The 16,582-nt window shown below is 46.5% G+C and overlaps 1 protein-coding gene across 6 annotated transcripts in view; it reads right to left on the reverse strand.

The window, feature by feature from the left end:
• The window catches only part of THRB (thyroid hormone receptor beta), a 412,267-nt gene that overhangs the window by 23,195 nt on the left and 372,490 nt on the right, over window positions 1–16,582 (reverse strand). For all 6 annotated transcript variants that reach the window (XM_062215323.1, XM_062215332.1, XM_062215306.1 and 3 more), the window contains exons 5-7: window positions 9,910–10,010; window positions 3,568–3,715; window positions 819–1,024 (exon numbers count right to left, since the gene is read on the reverse strand). In XM_062215323.1, the coding sequence (XP_062071307.1) occupies window positions 819–1,024; window positions 3,568–3,715; window positions 9,910–10,010 (455 nt within the window). The remainder of the gene's footprint in view (window positions 1–818; window positions 1,025–3,567; window positions 3,716–9,909; window positions 10,011–16,582) is intronic.

Genomic DNA, 16,582 nt, shown 5'->3' on the forward strand with positions numbered 1-16,582 from the left:
GCCTGGACTTGCAGCAAGAAGACCTGAGCTGGCCTTTGGCTAAGCCATTTTTTATCATTGTGATCTTGGGTGAGGCACTTAAGGCCTTTGGCTTGGTTTGGGTACCAGTGGAATGGGGATAACAATTCCAGCCTCACTCAAGATGCTAGGAAGCCCCAATGAGGAATGGGAAAGCTGATAGCTTTCATTAAATGTTGATATTCCAAGGGTCAGAAAGGGCCTGTTGGGGCCGGTGCTGTGGCATAGTGGGTAAAGCTGACGCCTACAGTGCCAGCATGCCATATGGGTGCTGATTCAAGACCTGGCTGCTCCACTTCTGATCCAGCTCTCTGCTATGGGCTGGGAAAGCAGTATAAAATGGCCCAAGTCCTTGGGTCCCTGCACCCACATGGGAGACCAGGAAGAAACACCTGGCTCCTGGCTTTGGATTGGCACAGCCCCAGCCATTGTGGCCAACTGGGGAGTGAACCAGCAGATGGAAGACCTCTCTCTCTCTCTCTGCCTCTCCCTCTCTGTGTAACTCTGACTTTCAAGGAAATAAATAAATCTTTTTTTTTTTAAAAAAGGGCCTGTTTTCTCTGTACACCATCCTCTGCCCATTCTCCGTCCATTTCCCATTGTCTTTTTAGACTTAAGCTCATTTAAGTTAAATGCTTTGACTTATACTGATAGAAAAATACATTTGAGCATGTTTGGGATACTGTATTCTAGAGGTTGTTTTAAGCGGGATATTGTGGAATCCGCCTGGGGACAGCCTCTTACTGTCATCCAGTGCCACTGGGAGGGAAGACAGCGCCCACAGCTGGCATAGGGCTTACCAGGAATTTCCGTTTCTGCTTCCAGTGGCTGCCTTGGGCATTGGTGGCCACGTGGGCTTCGGTGACAGTTTTGATGAGGTCCCATTCCTCATCGGTGGGCTCCGGCTTGTGCCCGATGGACTTCTGCAGCTCCTCCCGCCGCCTCTTCTCCCGGTTCTCCTCTATCAGCTTCCTCTTGGCCAGCCTCTTACTGTCATCCAGTACCACTGGGCGGGGAGACAAGATGAGACCCAGGGCTGACTGTGTGTCCTGAGAGCCCCAGGGGAGGGGCCACCCACCCTCAGACGGCTCCGAGGGGCCTGCGGGGAGGATCCTAGGGGGCATTTTCTTCCCTTGGTAGCAAACTGCCATTGGCTAGCCACTATCCCACATGAGACTCTGTAAACCTCCCACTGCTCAGCCAGTTTTCAGAACAAAGCCCCAAGGGCCTTGGACACTGGGCATCCCAGCTCCATGGAGGGTGGTCCTAAAAAGGAGGGGAGCAGAGGGGGTAAAACCTGTGTCCCCACAGGATGCCAGATACACCTGTCTAGCCCATCCTCTGGGTTCACTCTCAGGGTTAGTGTCCCCACCCCTCCTCCAACATGGCTTTCAGTAGGGGGCACTTCAGGAAAGTTCTAGAGTGGGAAGTGGGAAGCTCATGACCCCTCCCCAGAGCGGAGCCAACTCTTCATGGCTCCCTTAAGTGCAAATCAGAATGTGACTGGGCCGCTCTTCTATCACTTTCTACCTGGTCAGCCCTCTAGGGTGGCAAAAGAGCCCAGGCTTTGGAATCTAGAGAGACTTGGGTTTGAATCCTGACACTACCACATTCTGGCTGTGTGACCTCTGGCAAGTTACTCAGGCTCTCTGGGCTTTCATTTCTTCCTGCATGAAATGGGGTGTTAATACCCATTTCACAGGGTGTTCAGTGCAAGAAGGCACTATTAGTGCTCAGGAAACGAAGTCACAACCTTTACGATTTGTGCAAAAGGGACTTAGGGGCAGTCGCCAGACATTTGTGCTTCTGTGGAGAATTTGTGAAGCTGAACAGTTGCCCTGGACTCCTAGTGCCTCCCAGTGAAATGGCAAGGCTCAGTTCTCCACTGAAGAATCACGGTATCTAGGAACTGGACGGGACCTTCGATACAATCTGGTGCAACTTCCTCCATTCGTGGAGGAGGAAAGTGATCCAGAGAGGTCGTGACTTGCCTAACGTCACACAGCAAGTTCCTGGCAGAGCCAAGGCAAGACCCAGGACTCCTGACTCCAGTTCTACATCATTGTCCTAGGGCCATTTCTTGACGACCTGGTAGGAAAAGAAAAAAAGCAGATATAGCAGGAGGAAGAGAACCAAGGTACCCAGCTAGTCCACAACTAGAACCGCTACAGAACCCATGATCACGTAGCTGTGGCTGGATGGTCAAAGTGACACGAGCATTTACAGAAGTGGAAATGGTGCAAAAGCCCCATGACGTCATACTTGGGTCCCTTACTAAAGGGACAGGAAGGACGGGAACAGTCCCTAGAGCCTTGCTCGCCAGGGGTTGTTGCATTTGACAGGTATTACCTAATTTAATCCCGCAGCTAACTAACGTCACAGAAGGGGAACTTGAGACTTCATTCTGGAGGTCACAGAGCTAGCAAGTGGCATATGTGGGACTCAAACCGAAGCTTCTCGGATAAGCCTGAGCTCTCTCAGTGCCTCCCAAGCAGAGAAGGGGCCCTCCGTCTAGATTAACTGAGTTTTAACCTCATAAATGCTCCTATCTGAAACCTCTCGCTAGGACCATGAAATGGATGCTTCCGGGTAACTGCTCATCGTAAGCGTCAGTCTCAGCGCTTGGTTCTCGTCCATCACACCTGCTGTCCCGACACCAGACACATTGTTGGCAGCCCTCCGCCTTTCTGAAGATTCCTGACTTCGTCTTCTTTCATGGGAAAACCAGCACATTCCAGATTTTTTTCTTCCCTGAGACTGGTATTTCTCACATAAATGTAAGCAAGGATGATTTCCTCTTGCATCTGGAAAAATCCTATTTGCATTTTCTTTTTTGTTGTTGTTTTTCCTTTTTTTCCCTTCTCTTTCTTTGTCCTTTTCTTCTTCCTTTGTAACTACCTGTTCCAATCCTTCCCTGAGAGGTTAAAAGTGTCTGAAGTAGAAACCATTAACATGAATGCCCACAAAGGCAGGCCGAGGATTCTGAATGACGCGCTCCTTATTTTTATGATTAATTAAAGTGACTGGGGTAAATCCCTCGCACAGAGTGGGCAGAGGAGACCCCGAGGGCTAATCTCAGCACCATATGCCGTGGCACTCTGAAAATGACGTGGGACCAATTCATAGAATGGCTCTATGGCTAAAAATAGGACAGAGAGCAGAAGGTGGGCTGACTCAGGCCATAGCATTCGACTTCGGACCCTTTACACATTTTGATACCCTCTGTTTTCTGGCGGTGCTCATCGCCCCAAATGTCCAGAAAATAAATTCTTGCCTTTGAAAAATTCTGGGGACTAGTCCTTGAGACTTCCAGCAGGTGAATAGGGGCACTTTAGCCACGCCCACTGCCCACCATCTGGCTACTTGGTGAGTTGACCAGAGAGGGGTAGTTTGGAAGCCTCCTGCAGCAGCCCGGGTGTTGGGGGAAAAAGGGTGTGCAGGAGAGCAAGGCGTTCCCCTCTCTTTCCTTTCTGCCTGGTTGATTTCCTGGAAGCAAACCCTTTCCCAATCAACACTCCTTGAGTATGAAGCAAATGAAGATCTACTTACAATCTGTTGCCATGCCAACATATATGCATTTCTTAAAGCGACATTCCTGGCACTGATTTCGCGTGACTTTGTCTATGACACATTTTCCTTCATATTTACAGGAATAGGATGGATGGAGATTTTTCTGAATGGTTCTTCTAAAGAAACCCTACACAAAAAAGAAAGACCCAAGACAACAATTTCATATTTTCTAAAAAGAAGTGATTTTGGCATTTAGTGTCCACATAGCTGAGCTGAATTGTTTTAGATCTTAACATTTTTGGAGCACTTGCTCTACAGACTCAGAGACAGCACAATGGGCCCCAAAGACATCCAAAGAAATCTACATCTGGGCAGAAGGAGAGGTCATAGCCCCCAGAGTCAACATCGTTTGGCCTTTATTCAAGGGAAAGAAGCCAACAGGAGAGTTTAATGCTTGCTTTTAGCTTTTCTGAACACTGACTAATACAAATAAGTGACTTTATCTCATTGGGTGTCATCTACATTAGGCTGTGAGGAGCTTTGCTACTTTATCTTGGGAGATAAAAGAAGTGGATACAAGTGATATTTAGTAATTTGATCATTTAGTAATTAGAGGCAAGAATGACCTTTATTAGTATTATTTTTTGAAGACTGATTTATTTGAAAGCCAGAGTAATAGACAGAGAAAAGGACAGAGTGGTGGGAAGTGGGGAAGCTCTTCTATCTGTTGGTTCACTCCCCAAATAGCAGCAACAGCCAGGGCTGGGCTAGGCCAAAGCAAGAGCCAGGAACTCCACCCAGGTCTCCCAATAATGGCCCGTAGAGCCTTAGTTTAATTATTTTTAAAAATAAAATGCTTATTAATTTTTATTTGTTTGAAAGACACAGCAACAAAAGGAGGGAGAGAGGGAGAGCAAGGGAGATACAAGAGTGATCTTTCATCTACTGGTTCATTCCCCAAATGTCTTCAACAGCCAGAGCTGGCCTAGGCTGGAGGCAGGAGCCAGGAACTCCATCCAGGTCTCCTGCATGGTGGCAGGAAGCTAAGCACGTGGGCCATCATCGACTGCCTCCCAGGTACATTAGCTGGAAGCTGAATCAGAAGTAGAGGCTGGACTCAACCCCAAGCATTTGGATACGGGATGCAGGTGGTTCAATCTGCTGTGCTACAACGCCCGCCCCTAATTCTTGCTTTCTGTCTCTTGAGAGTCAGCTCACGTATCCATTCAAACGATACTTAGGGAGTGGAAAGTTTCAGGTTTTCTATCATATTTGCCCCCCAGACTCAAGGACAATGGTTTTTTTCCTTTTATAACACTCATTTTCTCCAGTATCTGCAGGCACACAGCCACAATTTCAGTATACCTCTTCCTTTCTCAAGGGACTGGAGAGTGGCACGGTCACAGTTTGGGTCTAGGTCTCTCAAGAGTGTGCTTCGCTAGAACCTGTCTGGATATGAGCCTCACGTCTTGGCAGCTGGACTTTGTGGTGAGAATTCATAATGGTAATCAGCATGTATTGTAGGGGTCCCATTGCAAAATGCTGGAGCAAAGGTGCATTCCACATGGTTCTATCTTCCCCACAACCCTATGGGGGAGCTACTCTTACTGTCTAAATTGCAGGGACTGAAAAACAGAGCATCAGACAGGTTAAATCTCAGGGCCCAAGTCACATGGATGCTGGAACCTGGCCTGCAACTCAGGAGCTGTACTCCTAATCCTACTGGTTCAACTGTTTATGTGCTATAAGGTAAGCAGATTTTATTGTACTATATAAACATTTAAATGAAGGGATTATGTCAAGAATCCCTTCCCATCCCCACTTCAAAAACACTAGGTTTTATTTATTTTGCTAGAACAGTGAAGCAAAACAGGTTTTGAAGGCTGTCCTCTGTGGAAGCTGAAGGGGGGGCCTCTCTGCTAGACAAACGGTGGGACTGAAATGCTGTAGACCTGGATTCACAGCCTACATTTTTATTTTTATTTATTTTTTAAAGATTTTCATTTATTTATTTGACAGGTAGAGTTACAGACAGTGAGAGAGACAGAGAGAAAGGTCTTCCTTCTGTTGGTTCACCCTCTAAATGGCTGCAACCGCCAGCGCTGCGCGGATTGGAAGCCAGGAGCCAGGTGCTTCTTCCTGGTCTCCCACGCGGGTGCAGGGCCCAAGCACTTGGGCCATCCTCCACTGCCTTCCCAGGCCACAGCAGAGAGCTGGACTGGAAGAGGAGCAACCGGGACAGAATCCAGCGTCCACATGGGATGCTGGCGCCACAGGCGGAGGATTAACCTAGTGCGCCAGCGTGCCGGCCCCTACAGCCTACATTTTTAATCATCTGGTTTCCCTTTCCTTTGGCTCTGACTATGTGCATATACCCACTGGCATAGTCCTTGCTCAGACACAAAAGCTCTTCCTTATAATGAAAAGGTCCAAGGTAGGATTTCATACTGTGCAAAGCAGAACAACATGGACAGATACCAGGAATAACTGAGACTCAGGGGCTTCATTTTGGGGCATGGATGCAAACCCCTTATCGTTTCCATTGTTCAAGTTCTAACAGGAAAACTGTCACGTTATATTTGGGTTTTTTGTCCTCGAACACTTGAGTCGATTGCTTTGAGTGATGGGGATGCACTGGGCGGGATTCATGCACTTGCTCCCAGGGCAGCCATCTGGGGTGCTAGCAGTGACCCCCTGGGTGTTGGACGGCACATCCTGCCACAGCCTGACTGCCACAGAGTGAAAAACAAGCTCCCCTGCAAACCTGCCTCCTCTGCTTCTGTTACCTTATCCCAAAGAGAGGCAGAGAAATGGAGAGACTGCTGGCGAGGGGATGGACGTCACAGACAGTGGGGAGAGGAGCCGGGCAGCAGACCTCCTTCTGGGGAGACACCAATCCCCAGAGGTGGAGAGGCTGAAGTCCAAGGCATCCGGTGAGAGTGGCTACTGCACTGTAGGGGTGGGGAACCGTGCTCTTTCTGACGCAGGAGCGACCCCTCCTCCCCGGGTCCCTGAGGCTGACTTGGGCTCCAGCAGCGGCGGCCATGGTGGTGGTGGTGGTGGGTGGGAAGGGGGATCGCAGGACGTGTTGAAGAGCAGACAACATAAGGAGAGGATGGGGTGTGCTACGTCGCACACAAAGGCTACTCCGTGCACCTTTTAATGGCATGAATGAAATAATTAATGCTTGGCTTATTTTGCACAAAGAGTTGATGTGGCTCACTCTACTGTTTGTTGCGTCACCTTTCCCAAGTCCTGTGATGCTCCTTGGACACTTCAGGGACAAATCCCTTGTGAGATGCTGGCCACTCTTGAGCTTTAATAAAGAATATTTTTGATGTTTGATGAAGGACTATTCAATTTGAATAAAGGTCCTTTAGTTTTGAAAGGTGACAAAAATGAACTCCTGGAAGTGAACTTGATTGGAAGGTGTTTGAAACAGTCTACTTTAGGGGTGGGTGTCCAGCTTAGTGGGTAAGAGGACTACATGCTATACTGCAGGGCCTGGCAATACATTGGCTCTGGCTCCTGACTCCAGCTTCCTGCTAATGCACACCCTGGGAGGCAGTAGGTGATGTCGCCAGTAACTGGGTCCCTGCCACCCACCCGGGAGACCTGGAATTCCTGGATCCTGGGTTCATCCTCAAAGTGTAGGCATTTGGGGAGTGAAGTTGCGGATGGGTTATCTCTCTGTCTCTAAAAAAATCAAAATAGTCTGCTAAGAAAAACCCTTTTAGAAGTGAACTGACAAAAGGAAGGTAGCAGGGAATAAACAAGGCTGTACGTTTCATCAATGAGTTGATGAGTGGGGGTCTTGACATCAACATCAGACTCATTTTTCAGCCTTCTGAGAGCTCAGGATCTGGTCATTCATGGTTCAAGGTGAGGCACTACAGTGGGACAAATGTCACTTCCCAGTTCCGTGTTTGGGCCGCTGTTAGAAGAGATTGTCTATTGTGGGGCAGTGGCAACGCTCTTCCTACAAAAGATGCACAAAAGCTGGTGCATCACAACGGAGAAAACATTTCCAGAAGATTCTGCCCCAGCACATTGTAAGTATGGGGTAGGAAGATTTCCAAGTTACAAGTTCAATAAACAGAACTAGGAAGCATGTCCTGTTTCATCTTTTGCTGCTAATGGTTTCACTTGGGAGACTCCTTCGTCTTTTTCCCAAATGTTCTGCTGTTCTCTTCAGAGCTCCGCACAGCCAGCTGCAGAAGGCTGAGTCCTGGTTCTACTATGGAGGCGATTTCAGGAACAGGGTTCCCATCTGAGACCCAGGCGCTGCGGTGAGAAGTCTCGCTTTTTCCTATGCAGCTGCTTCTTTTAAAAAAGTCTCAACTGGAGCTGCACCCAGACATCCCGTGATCTTGGGAGAAGATGCTGTTTGGTTTCTTCATCATCACAAAGAGCTAAATGAGGCAGGGCCATGAGGGCAGCAGGCTTGAAGCTCCCTTTGTTCAACTGAGTCACTGCTAATGCTTGAAGCCCTCTGTAGGGCACAGCCTGTCTCTACAGAACCTTTGGGGCTTTAAGTGTTAAATGGACTCTTCATTACAGTCTCTCCCAGAATCCAAAATTTACCATTAGAAAGAACTTTAAAAGAATCTCAACACTGCATAATCAGATAAATAAAGTCTTATGAATTGGTCATAATTTAGAGCAAAAGTTTCAATTACTTTTGGAATGAGAGAATGAATTGAGAATTATATGGTTTTCTTACTTTCAAATCAAGCCAACGAAACTGTGCTTTCAAGAGACAGTCTGCAAGCCTCCTAATTCATAGACTGGCTGGGACTTGCCTGTGTCACCTCCATCCCATATTTTCATAGACACAAAGGCAGCCTTGAGCGCACTCTTTGCTAAAGGACTCCACAATCCAGATCAACTGGGTCTGGATGAATGAGAACATGTTATATCACATTCCAAAACACAATCTTTCGAATATAAGGCCTTGGGACCTTAGAAACAACCTCTTTCCAATAGCTGTATTGTCTCAGCACTTCTGGCAAACTTCTCCTAATTTGATATACAGAAAGCAAGGAATCTGCACGGAAAATCTTCCAGAGGCGAATGGGGGATACTTGGGCTGGAAAGATGTTGAGTTCTGGGGATTAGAGGCAAGTGCAGGAGGAAGGGGTGTGGATGAGGGGGAGGAGAGAGAAGAGGAGGCAGATAATGTGGGTGGAGGAGTAGAGAAGATGGACTTGTTTGATACATTTTAGCATGATTGCTTTAGCATTTCCATCTTGTGATAATGTAGTTTGCATATAAGAGGCCAATTAACCATTGAATAAAAACATTCAATAAGTCTTTTCCTGATCTAAACATGTCCTCATTTATCAAATACTGGCGGAACACTGGATATAGCACTGGGTTAAACTTTATTCACACTCATGGTAGACTTGACTTTCCAGGCAAAGTTGTTGGATTGAAAGATATTTTGCATAAAGTTTATCTTAATTTGGGAGATGAAGATTGTAAGTAGGCAAATTTAGGCTCCTGTGGAAGTGAATGGACCTGTGGCCGCTGCTGTTACCAAGCGTCTCCTGAGGCGGAATCTGCTGGCCCAACATTAGCTGTTGGAGGAAGGGAATCTGCTCACTGCAGGCGACTTGGATACATTTCAGAGCATAAGGGAATCCAAGCTGCCTCAAAGATACTCCATAATGAAACCCTTCAAATGAGCACATCCACGCGGATTAACAGGGGAGAACAGCCAGGGAGGATCAGCCCTGCCTCCTCACACGCTGGAGATCAAATAGCAGGAGAGACGGTTCTGTGTTTCTTGACATGACAACACATGAAAGACTATCTATGCTTCTCTAAACCCACAGTAAGAGTGTTCATAATTTCTTTTCATTTTAGTAATTCTCTTCCCATTTAGAAAATGTAAAGAAACCAGAGAGCACACTCTTGCAATACTTCTTAGGTTATTTAGAATTTGGGGGGCAAAGTTCAGTTGTGAAAATGATGAGCGTTGCGTGGGCAGTTAGCCCTAGTGGTTAAGATGCCTGGGTTCCATTCCTGACTCTGGCTCCTGATTCAAGCTTCCTGCTGATTCAGACCCTGGATTCTGCATGAAGTGAGTAACCATAAGTAACCGGGTTCCTGGCAGCCACATGGGAGACCTGCATTGTGTTCCTGGCTCCTGGCTTTGGCCTGGTCCAGCCCAGGCGGAAGGATGTATTTGGACAAGTGAACCAGCAGATGGCAGCACCCTCTGTCTCTATTTTCTCGCTTACTGCATCTCAAATAAATAAAAAATAATAAAAATGAAAAGCATAACTAGACGCCTGGATGACCACAGGCCATGAACGTGGGAATTGTGTTTTAAGTTGAAGTTGAACTTAATGTTCAGAGCAGACCCAGGACAGTTACCTTGCAGCCTTCACACGTGATACAGCGGTAGTGATACCCAGTGGCTTTGTCACCACACACCACACAGAGCTCGTCCTTGTCCAGGTAACTGGGGATGTACCCTGCGAGGGAGACAAAAGGAGGAATGTGAAAAAAAAATGGTAGAACGTCAAAGTCAAAGATGGATCACAGCTAAGGTCACCAGGCCATCACCAAAACTGGTTTTCCAAGAGGAGGTGGTGATGGAAAAGATGCAAGTGTGTCACAGCTGTAGAGTTAACCTCGTGTCCAGGATTTCAGAACGCCTCAGTCGAGGGGGTGCTCTTGCTGTGTGGGTGGGAACAGGAAGGCTGTGAGAGCCTGAGTCCAGCAGAGGCCAGGAGTGGAGGCACCGGGAGCGCTCTGAGCGCTGCACTTTTTCACGAAGCTTACGATTTCAGAACTTGTTCTCAAAGGAGACCGGATCTGCTTGGGAATCACGTTCTATGCAAAAGACTGAGGAAACTGCACAGCTGGATAGGCCCTGGGGATCCTTGGGTACTTGTACAGTGAAGAAAGAGGCCTTCCGAGGCTTGGTCTTCCTCAGGGCCTCACTGCAAGCTACCAGCAGAGACAAAAACCCAGATCCAGCCCACCAGTGTAAGCGAGGCTGACCTTTTCTAAAAATAGAGCATTTAAGCAGCATGAATAAGGCCATCTAAGAAAAATCTGGTAGATGTGATAGCAAGGACGCACCATCCCATAATGCTGGGTGGTTTGAAATCATAGAGGTGCTTCTCTACATTAAGGAAAAACTCAACCATGGTGCTTCTCTATTTATGTTCTCCGACTTGTGAGCCTCACTTTCTTGACCCAGGAAGCTGCCCATTTCCCACAAGACTTGGCTGCTTCCCCTTTTCTTGGAGACAATGCTCTCCCAGCAGACTCCGATTCAGCAGGGCAAGGCAATCACACAGATCAGCGCTTTGCCACAGATGCACAGATGAGGCCAAAACATCAAGGCGTGAGTGGCTGGGATGTGAAGCAGGGAGGAGCTGAGAAACTGCAAATTCTTCTTTCTCCTGATCATAGCTTTCATGAAGTTCGTTGACTCGGTACATTTTCCTGGGTTTCAGAAAAGATTAGCTAGGTTGGAATGACACATGACTTATTGTATATTTTACCATGACATTTTCATAGGCCTTTTATTAAATGAGGTCACCGAGGGCTTACTTTTCTGAAAAGAAGCCGTCTTGAAAACAGAGGAAAATGAATCCTTTGCATAATTTCTTAGAAATTACTTTACTCAGACTTTAATTTAGAAAAACGTTCCATCTCGGGAGGCAGATAAATGACTTCAAAGTGAGATCTGTACTGTACAGGATTATATTTTTAAAACATCACAGCTTTTCTTAGTTTACTTCTGCATCATGCAAACCATGATTCATCTGTTGAGTTCACTTCTAGGGTTTCAAAATGCTCATCAGACATTTTTAAAAAGAGAATTCGGGGAGGGATCTAGGAAAGCAAATGGAGAACTGGAATGGGTTGTGTGTTCATTCAATCATTCATCTATTCATGAATTCAGCATACATTTATCTAGCATCTACTAGGGCTCAGTGCTGTGCCAGGTGCTGAGAATATAAAAAATCAGTAAGACGAGCTTGCTTTCTTTGGGAGGCATTTGTGCAAGCAACTGAATTGTTTCCCCAGGCCTGGTTATTCCTCAGTGAAAGAGAAAGAAGTGAAAATAAAGCAAGAACACGAACACATGCTCCAGATCACTAGGAAACAATGCACATTAAACCCATAGTGAGATACCGCCTCCCACGCACTAGGAAAGTTCTAGCAAACCAGACAGATAACAAGTGTTGACAAAGACTTGTGCTCCTGTGCTTGTGCACGCATGGGGACAACTACTTCACAAACACAAAGTAACCCAACTCTTCAGATTATTAGATGTGGATATTCTTGAAATCACATGCTAATCCAGTCTCCCGCAGAACTTAACCACTTCTTGCTGTTCTATTTCAGTATCTCCATCTTTTTCATTTTTCCTGCTCGCCGAATGAATCCCTTACTGGCCAGTATGCCCAGCTAAGGTAAACACACATGCAGCACTAGTTACTAGGAGTGGGAACTGATGGACGTCATAATGTCAGCGTTGGGTTCTACCCAGAAACAAATACGAGAGACACAGTCATAGAAGCTACACTGTTCATCTGAGGAGGTGTCCCAGGTGACTGCTAAGACACTGGCTAATAACTCCCCAGTAAACCACTGAAACCGTGACGATGTGCAATTATTTCAGGGTGGTAGGCTTTCCCTAGCTTTTATTTGCATTGTTTTTCAGACTAATCAGCGATGCTGCCACTTGATCAAGCATATTTTCATGAAAGCAAACTCCATCTGCTTGTTCAACACAGGACTTGGCGGTTTTTCTTTTTAGTTGACATTTGGCAGTGTCTCATGAGTTGCTTAAGTATTACCTCACATATGACATAGGTTGACATGGTAAAATATTACTTTTTAAAACCTTTTTGGGTAAGAACTTTATGAAGCTATAATTCACATACCATATAACTCACTAGCTTTAAATATATTCAGAGTTGTGAAACTATCACACAATCAATCTTAGACTATTTTCATCACCCCTCAAAGAAATCCCATTCCTTTGGAAGTCATTCCTCCCTGTGCTCTAGGCAACCACACATCTACGTTCTGTCTTTACAGATCGTCTATTCTGGACATTTTATATAAATGGAATCATACGACATATGGTATTTTGTGAGTGGCTTAATATTTTCAAGGTTCATCGATGCTGTACTGAACACTGAGTTACAAAAGTTGATCCTCAGAAGTTTGTGCCCTTGCCCTCCAAACTGTGCAACCGGCAGTGAACTTGACTTCTTGGTTTGCAGTAGCTTCAGTGTTTTTCCCTGTATGGGGAAAATCAGAAGGCTGCCTAATTTAAATCTTTAACAATTTTTTCCTAGTTGAGAGGCAGAGAGGGGGAGGGAGGGAGGGAGAAAGGGAAAGAGAGAGAGGAGAGAGAGCCCATTTCCATCTGCTTGTTTACTTCCCAAATCCCCAGATGCCTGCAGTGACTGGGGCTAGTGGATCCAAAGCCAGGAGCCAGGAGCCCAATCCAGGTTTCTCACCACGTGGTGTCAGGGACCCAATTACTTGAGACATCAGTGCTGCCTCCTAGGGTCAGCATTGCCAGGAGGCCAGAGTCAGGATCAAACGCAGGCATTCTGATGTGGGACACATACAGCTTTATCACTGGGCCACACGCCCACCCCTAGCGCAATTCTCTTGAGTGAATTTTTACAGCATGTCACATAGCCTGGGAGGAGAACCGCTGGTGATCATTTGGTCACCGTGAAAAACACATAGCCCTTAGGGAACAGAGTACAAAGCAGACTGAGCTTGGTGGATCTAAAGGAGAAGGTGCTGCTTAGGGAGGCAGAGGTGGCACAGTGGAGAGGAGCTGGGTTTAGAGATGTTTCCAATCTGGATAATCCACATAAGACCCAGCTGAGCCAGCCCTGGCACCCGCAGGGAGCTGTCGTTATTCGTGGTAGTAGAATCTACACAGTTCTCCTGGGCACCTGCACCTGCTGAAGACGCCGATTAATAACAGCAACAGTGAAAAACAATAAACAGGCATGGCTTGGTTCTTCTTGTCCAGCTACCAACTCAGAGCCAGCAAGAATGCTGAGTGGCTTGGGATAGGATACAGGATGCGATTATACAGGGTATTCAAAAGATTTGTGGAAAATGGAATGAAATGATAAGTTTCTGGGGCTGGCAGTGTGGTTCAACGGGTTAAGCTGTCACTTGCAACACATATTGCAGTGCTGGTTTGCATCCCAGCTGCTCTGCTTCTGAGCCAACTCCCTGCCAATGCATACGGGAAGGCAGCGGAAGATGGCCCATGTACCTGGGCCCCTGCCATGCACGTGGAAGGCCTGGAAGAAGCTCCTGGCTCCTGGCTTTGGCCTGGGCTAGTTCTGGCCATTGCAGCCACTTGGGGAATGAACCAGCAGATATATAAGATTTCTCTATGTGTCTCCTTCTGTCACTCTGTCTTCCAAACAAAGAAAAGAAATCTTTAAACAAAAGGTAAGTTTGCTTTAGTGCAAAATTTGGAATCTATGCTTTTTTCATAACAAGCACTTTCCGCAAACTTTTTGAAGACCTGTTGTATTTTAACACCCAGAAGTAAGCTTTATTACTCTTTCGATTTTATTGTAAACTCCTTCAATTCAGCCTGCAGCTCAGACCTCTCTGATTTAAGCTTCTTTTCTGCTGGTACCTTCTTCCCTAAGCCATTTCTTTACATACTTAAAAACCTTGAATGGCTTATCCTTTAGCCTTTTCCCAACATACTAATCCTGATTCCTTTTACATTTAATTCTTGGCATTAGGAACCAAGCTTTGCATCATGTTAATCTTTAACCCTGATGAACACTCTGTTAATTCATTAGAACTGCCCAGGCACTTCTTTATTTAATAAAACATGTACGGGCCTATTGTGTGTACGACCCTGGGTCCACTTGAAGCAGTATTCACTATAGAGAGCTTCTCTCACTGCTGTCTGCGAATTTCCTACAGAACTGCTTTTAGAAGCCTTTCCTCAGAGCAGCACCGTCTCTGTCCTCATAGATCATGGAACATCTTTCCTTCACCCTCCACCCTCTGGCTGGCCGGGCCTGGTGCTGGGGGACAGCAGAAACCAGAGGCCCAGGGTTTGAATGCATAAGGAATGGGGGTGGAGGGAGGAGAGGAAGTAGGAGGAGGACCTGGTCAGAGATTCATCTAGAATGTGGGATGACGACACAATGACAACGACTTTGGTTGTCCACCTGAGCTCTTAAGGCTGAAAAGGGGCAAACCAATTTTGGATGATTTCTCCTGGATCAAGAACTCCTAAAACTAAAACATATACACTTACTAATTTTTAAGACCGGGCTTGGGCATACTAACATTTCACACAGAGGAAGTCCCTTACTCAGCTTCCCTGTCTTTGTCCTGGAGTTGCTGACATACTCTTTGCACCCACAGTTCAAGTTCAAATACTTGATGATACAAATTACAAAGAAAGGAAACAGGCAGGTGTAATGAGTTTCACTCAGAATCCTAATCAGGAGAGCGTGTGCACTGGTGAGCTACAGGGCTTGGCTAACGGAGTGCTTAAAAAAATAGCTGATTTTTTTTTTTTTTTTGACAGGCAGAGTGGATAGTGAGAGAGAGAAACAGAGAGAAAGGTCTTCCTTTTTGCTGTTGGTTCACCCTCCAATGGCCGCCGCGGCCAGCGCATCGTGCTGATCCGAAGCCAGGAGCCAGGTGCTTCTCCTGGTCTCCCATGCAGGACTTGGGCCATCCTCCACTGCACTCTTGGGCCATAGCAGAGAGCTGGCCTGGAAGAGGGGCAACCGGGATAGAATCCGGCGCCCCAACCAGGACTAGAACCTGGTGTGCCGGCGCCGCAAGGCGGAGGATTAGCCTGTTGAGCTGCGGCGCCGGCCAAAAATAGCTGATTTTCAAAACTAGGAGCTTTCTTGTTTTACATGAAGAGCTGGAAATACTGAGCCCAGATTCTCAGAGGGCAGCTATCCACTGAGAAAGCAGCCCCGTGTCCCCAGAAAGAGACATCCTTTCCAGGGGCTCCCAGGCAGCACTCAAGTCCCGAGGCTTACCGTTCGCCACCCTTTATCTGAGTGATTGCGTTACGTCACTCAGAAGTAAAGAAATATTTTACAGAATTTTTATGCTGATCAAAAGTGGGGAGACAAAAGGAGTCTACAGAAGTGCAAAGGAACATATTTATTTATGGAAGTGAAAAATATTCTCATCCTACAGCATAGAAATATTGTGTGTCTTGGTTGAAAAATGTCATTAAGCAGTCTTTAGGAAAGAACCCTCCCTTCTCTCTCTCTCATTGGTATTAGCGCTCAGGTACTTGTAAACATTGGAGTTTTAGAATCTTGGTACTAATGAAATTATTTCCTGTGTCAAAACGGAGTGCATGGGGGCGGGCACTGTGGTGCAGTTGGTTAACCCACCCGTTGGGATGCCCAGTTACTCTGTTTCTGATCCAGTTTCCTTCTAATGCATCTTGGGAGATGGCAGGTGATGGTCTGGTGTCCTGCCCCCTACATGGGAGATCTGGATGCAGTTCCTGGTTCCTGGATTTGGACTGGACTTGCCCTGGTTGTTGTATTTGGAGAGTGAACCGGTGTATAGAAGATTCATTCTCTCTCTCTCTCTCACTCTCTCTCTCTCTCTCTCTCTCTGTGTGTGTGTGTGTGTCCCTGTCTCGGTCTCTGTCTCTCTTTCTCTATCACTCTGCCTTTCAAATAGATGAAAATAAATAAACATAAAAAATGTGGCATGGGTTGGAGAGCAGTGAGGCAAAGCTTATTAGAAGAGTAGGAAAGCAAAAAGAAGCAGAACGCGTCACAGCAAGTGAGTGAGAGTTGCCAGTGATTTTACTTTGAGAATCTGTCTATGGCTCTGAACTCATAGAGAGGCACCATCTATAGTTATTTCATGTCCTGCATCCTTTAGAAAAATGAGTCCTTTAAGAAAACCTGAAAATCTCAGAATGGAATTCAAGGTTAAAGCTGTAAAACTGTGGGTTAGTAACTCTTCAGGTGTCTGTTATGGGAAGAGGAAGGGGCTAGTGCCTTTGTCACCAGGGTCTCCT

This window comes from Lepus europaeus, chromosome 2 (assembly GCF_033115175.1).
Source record: "Lepus europaeus isolate LE1 chromosome 2, mLepTim1.pri, whole genome shotgun sequence".
NCBI lineage: Eukaryota > Metazoa > Chordata > Mammalia > Lagomorpha > Leporidae > Lepus > Lepus europaeus.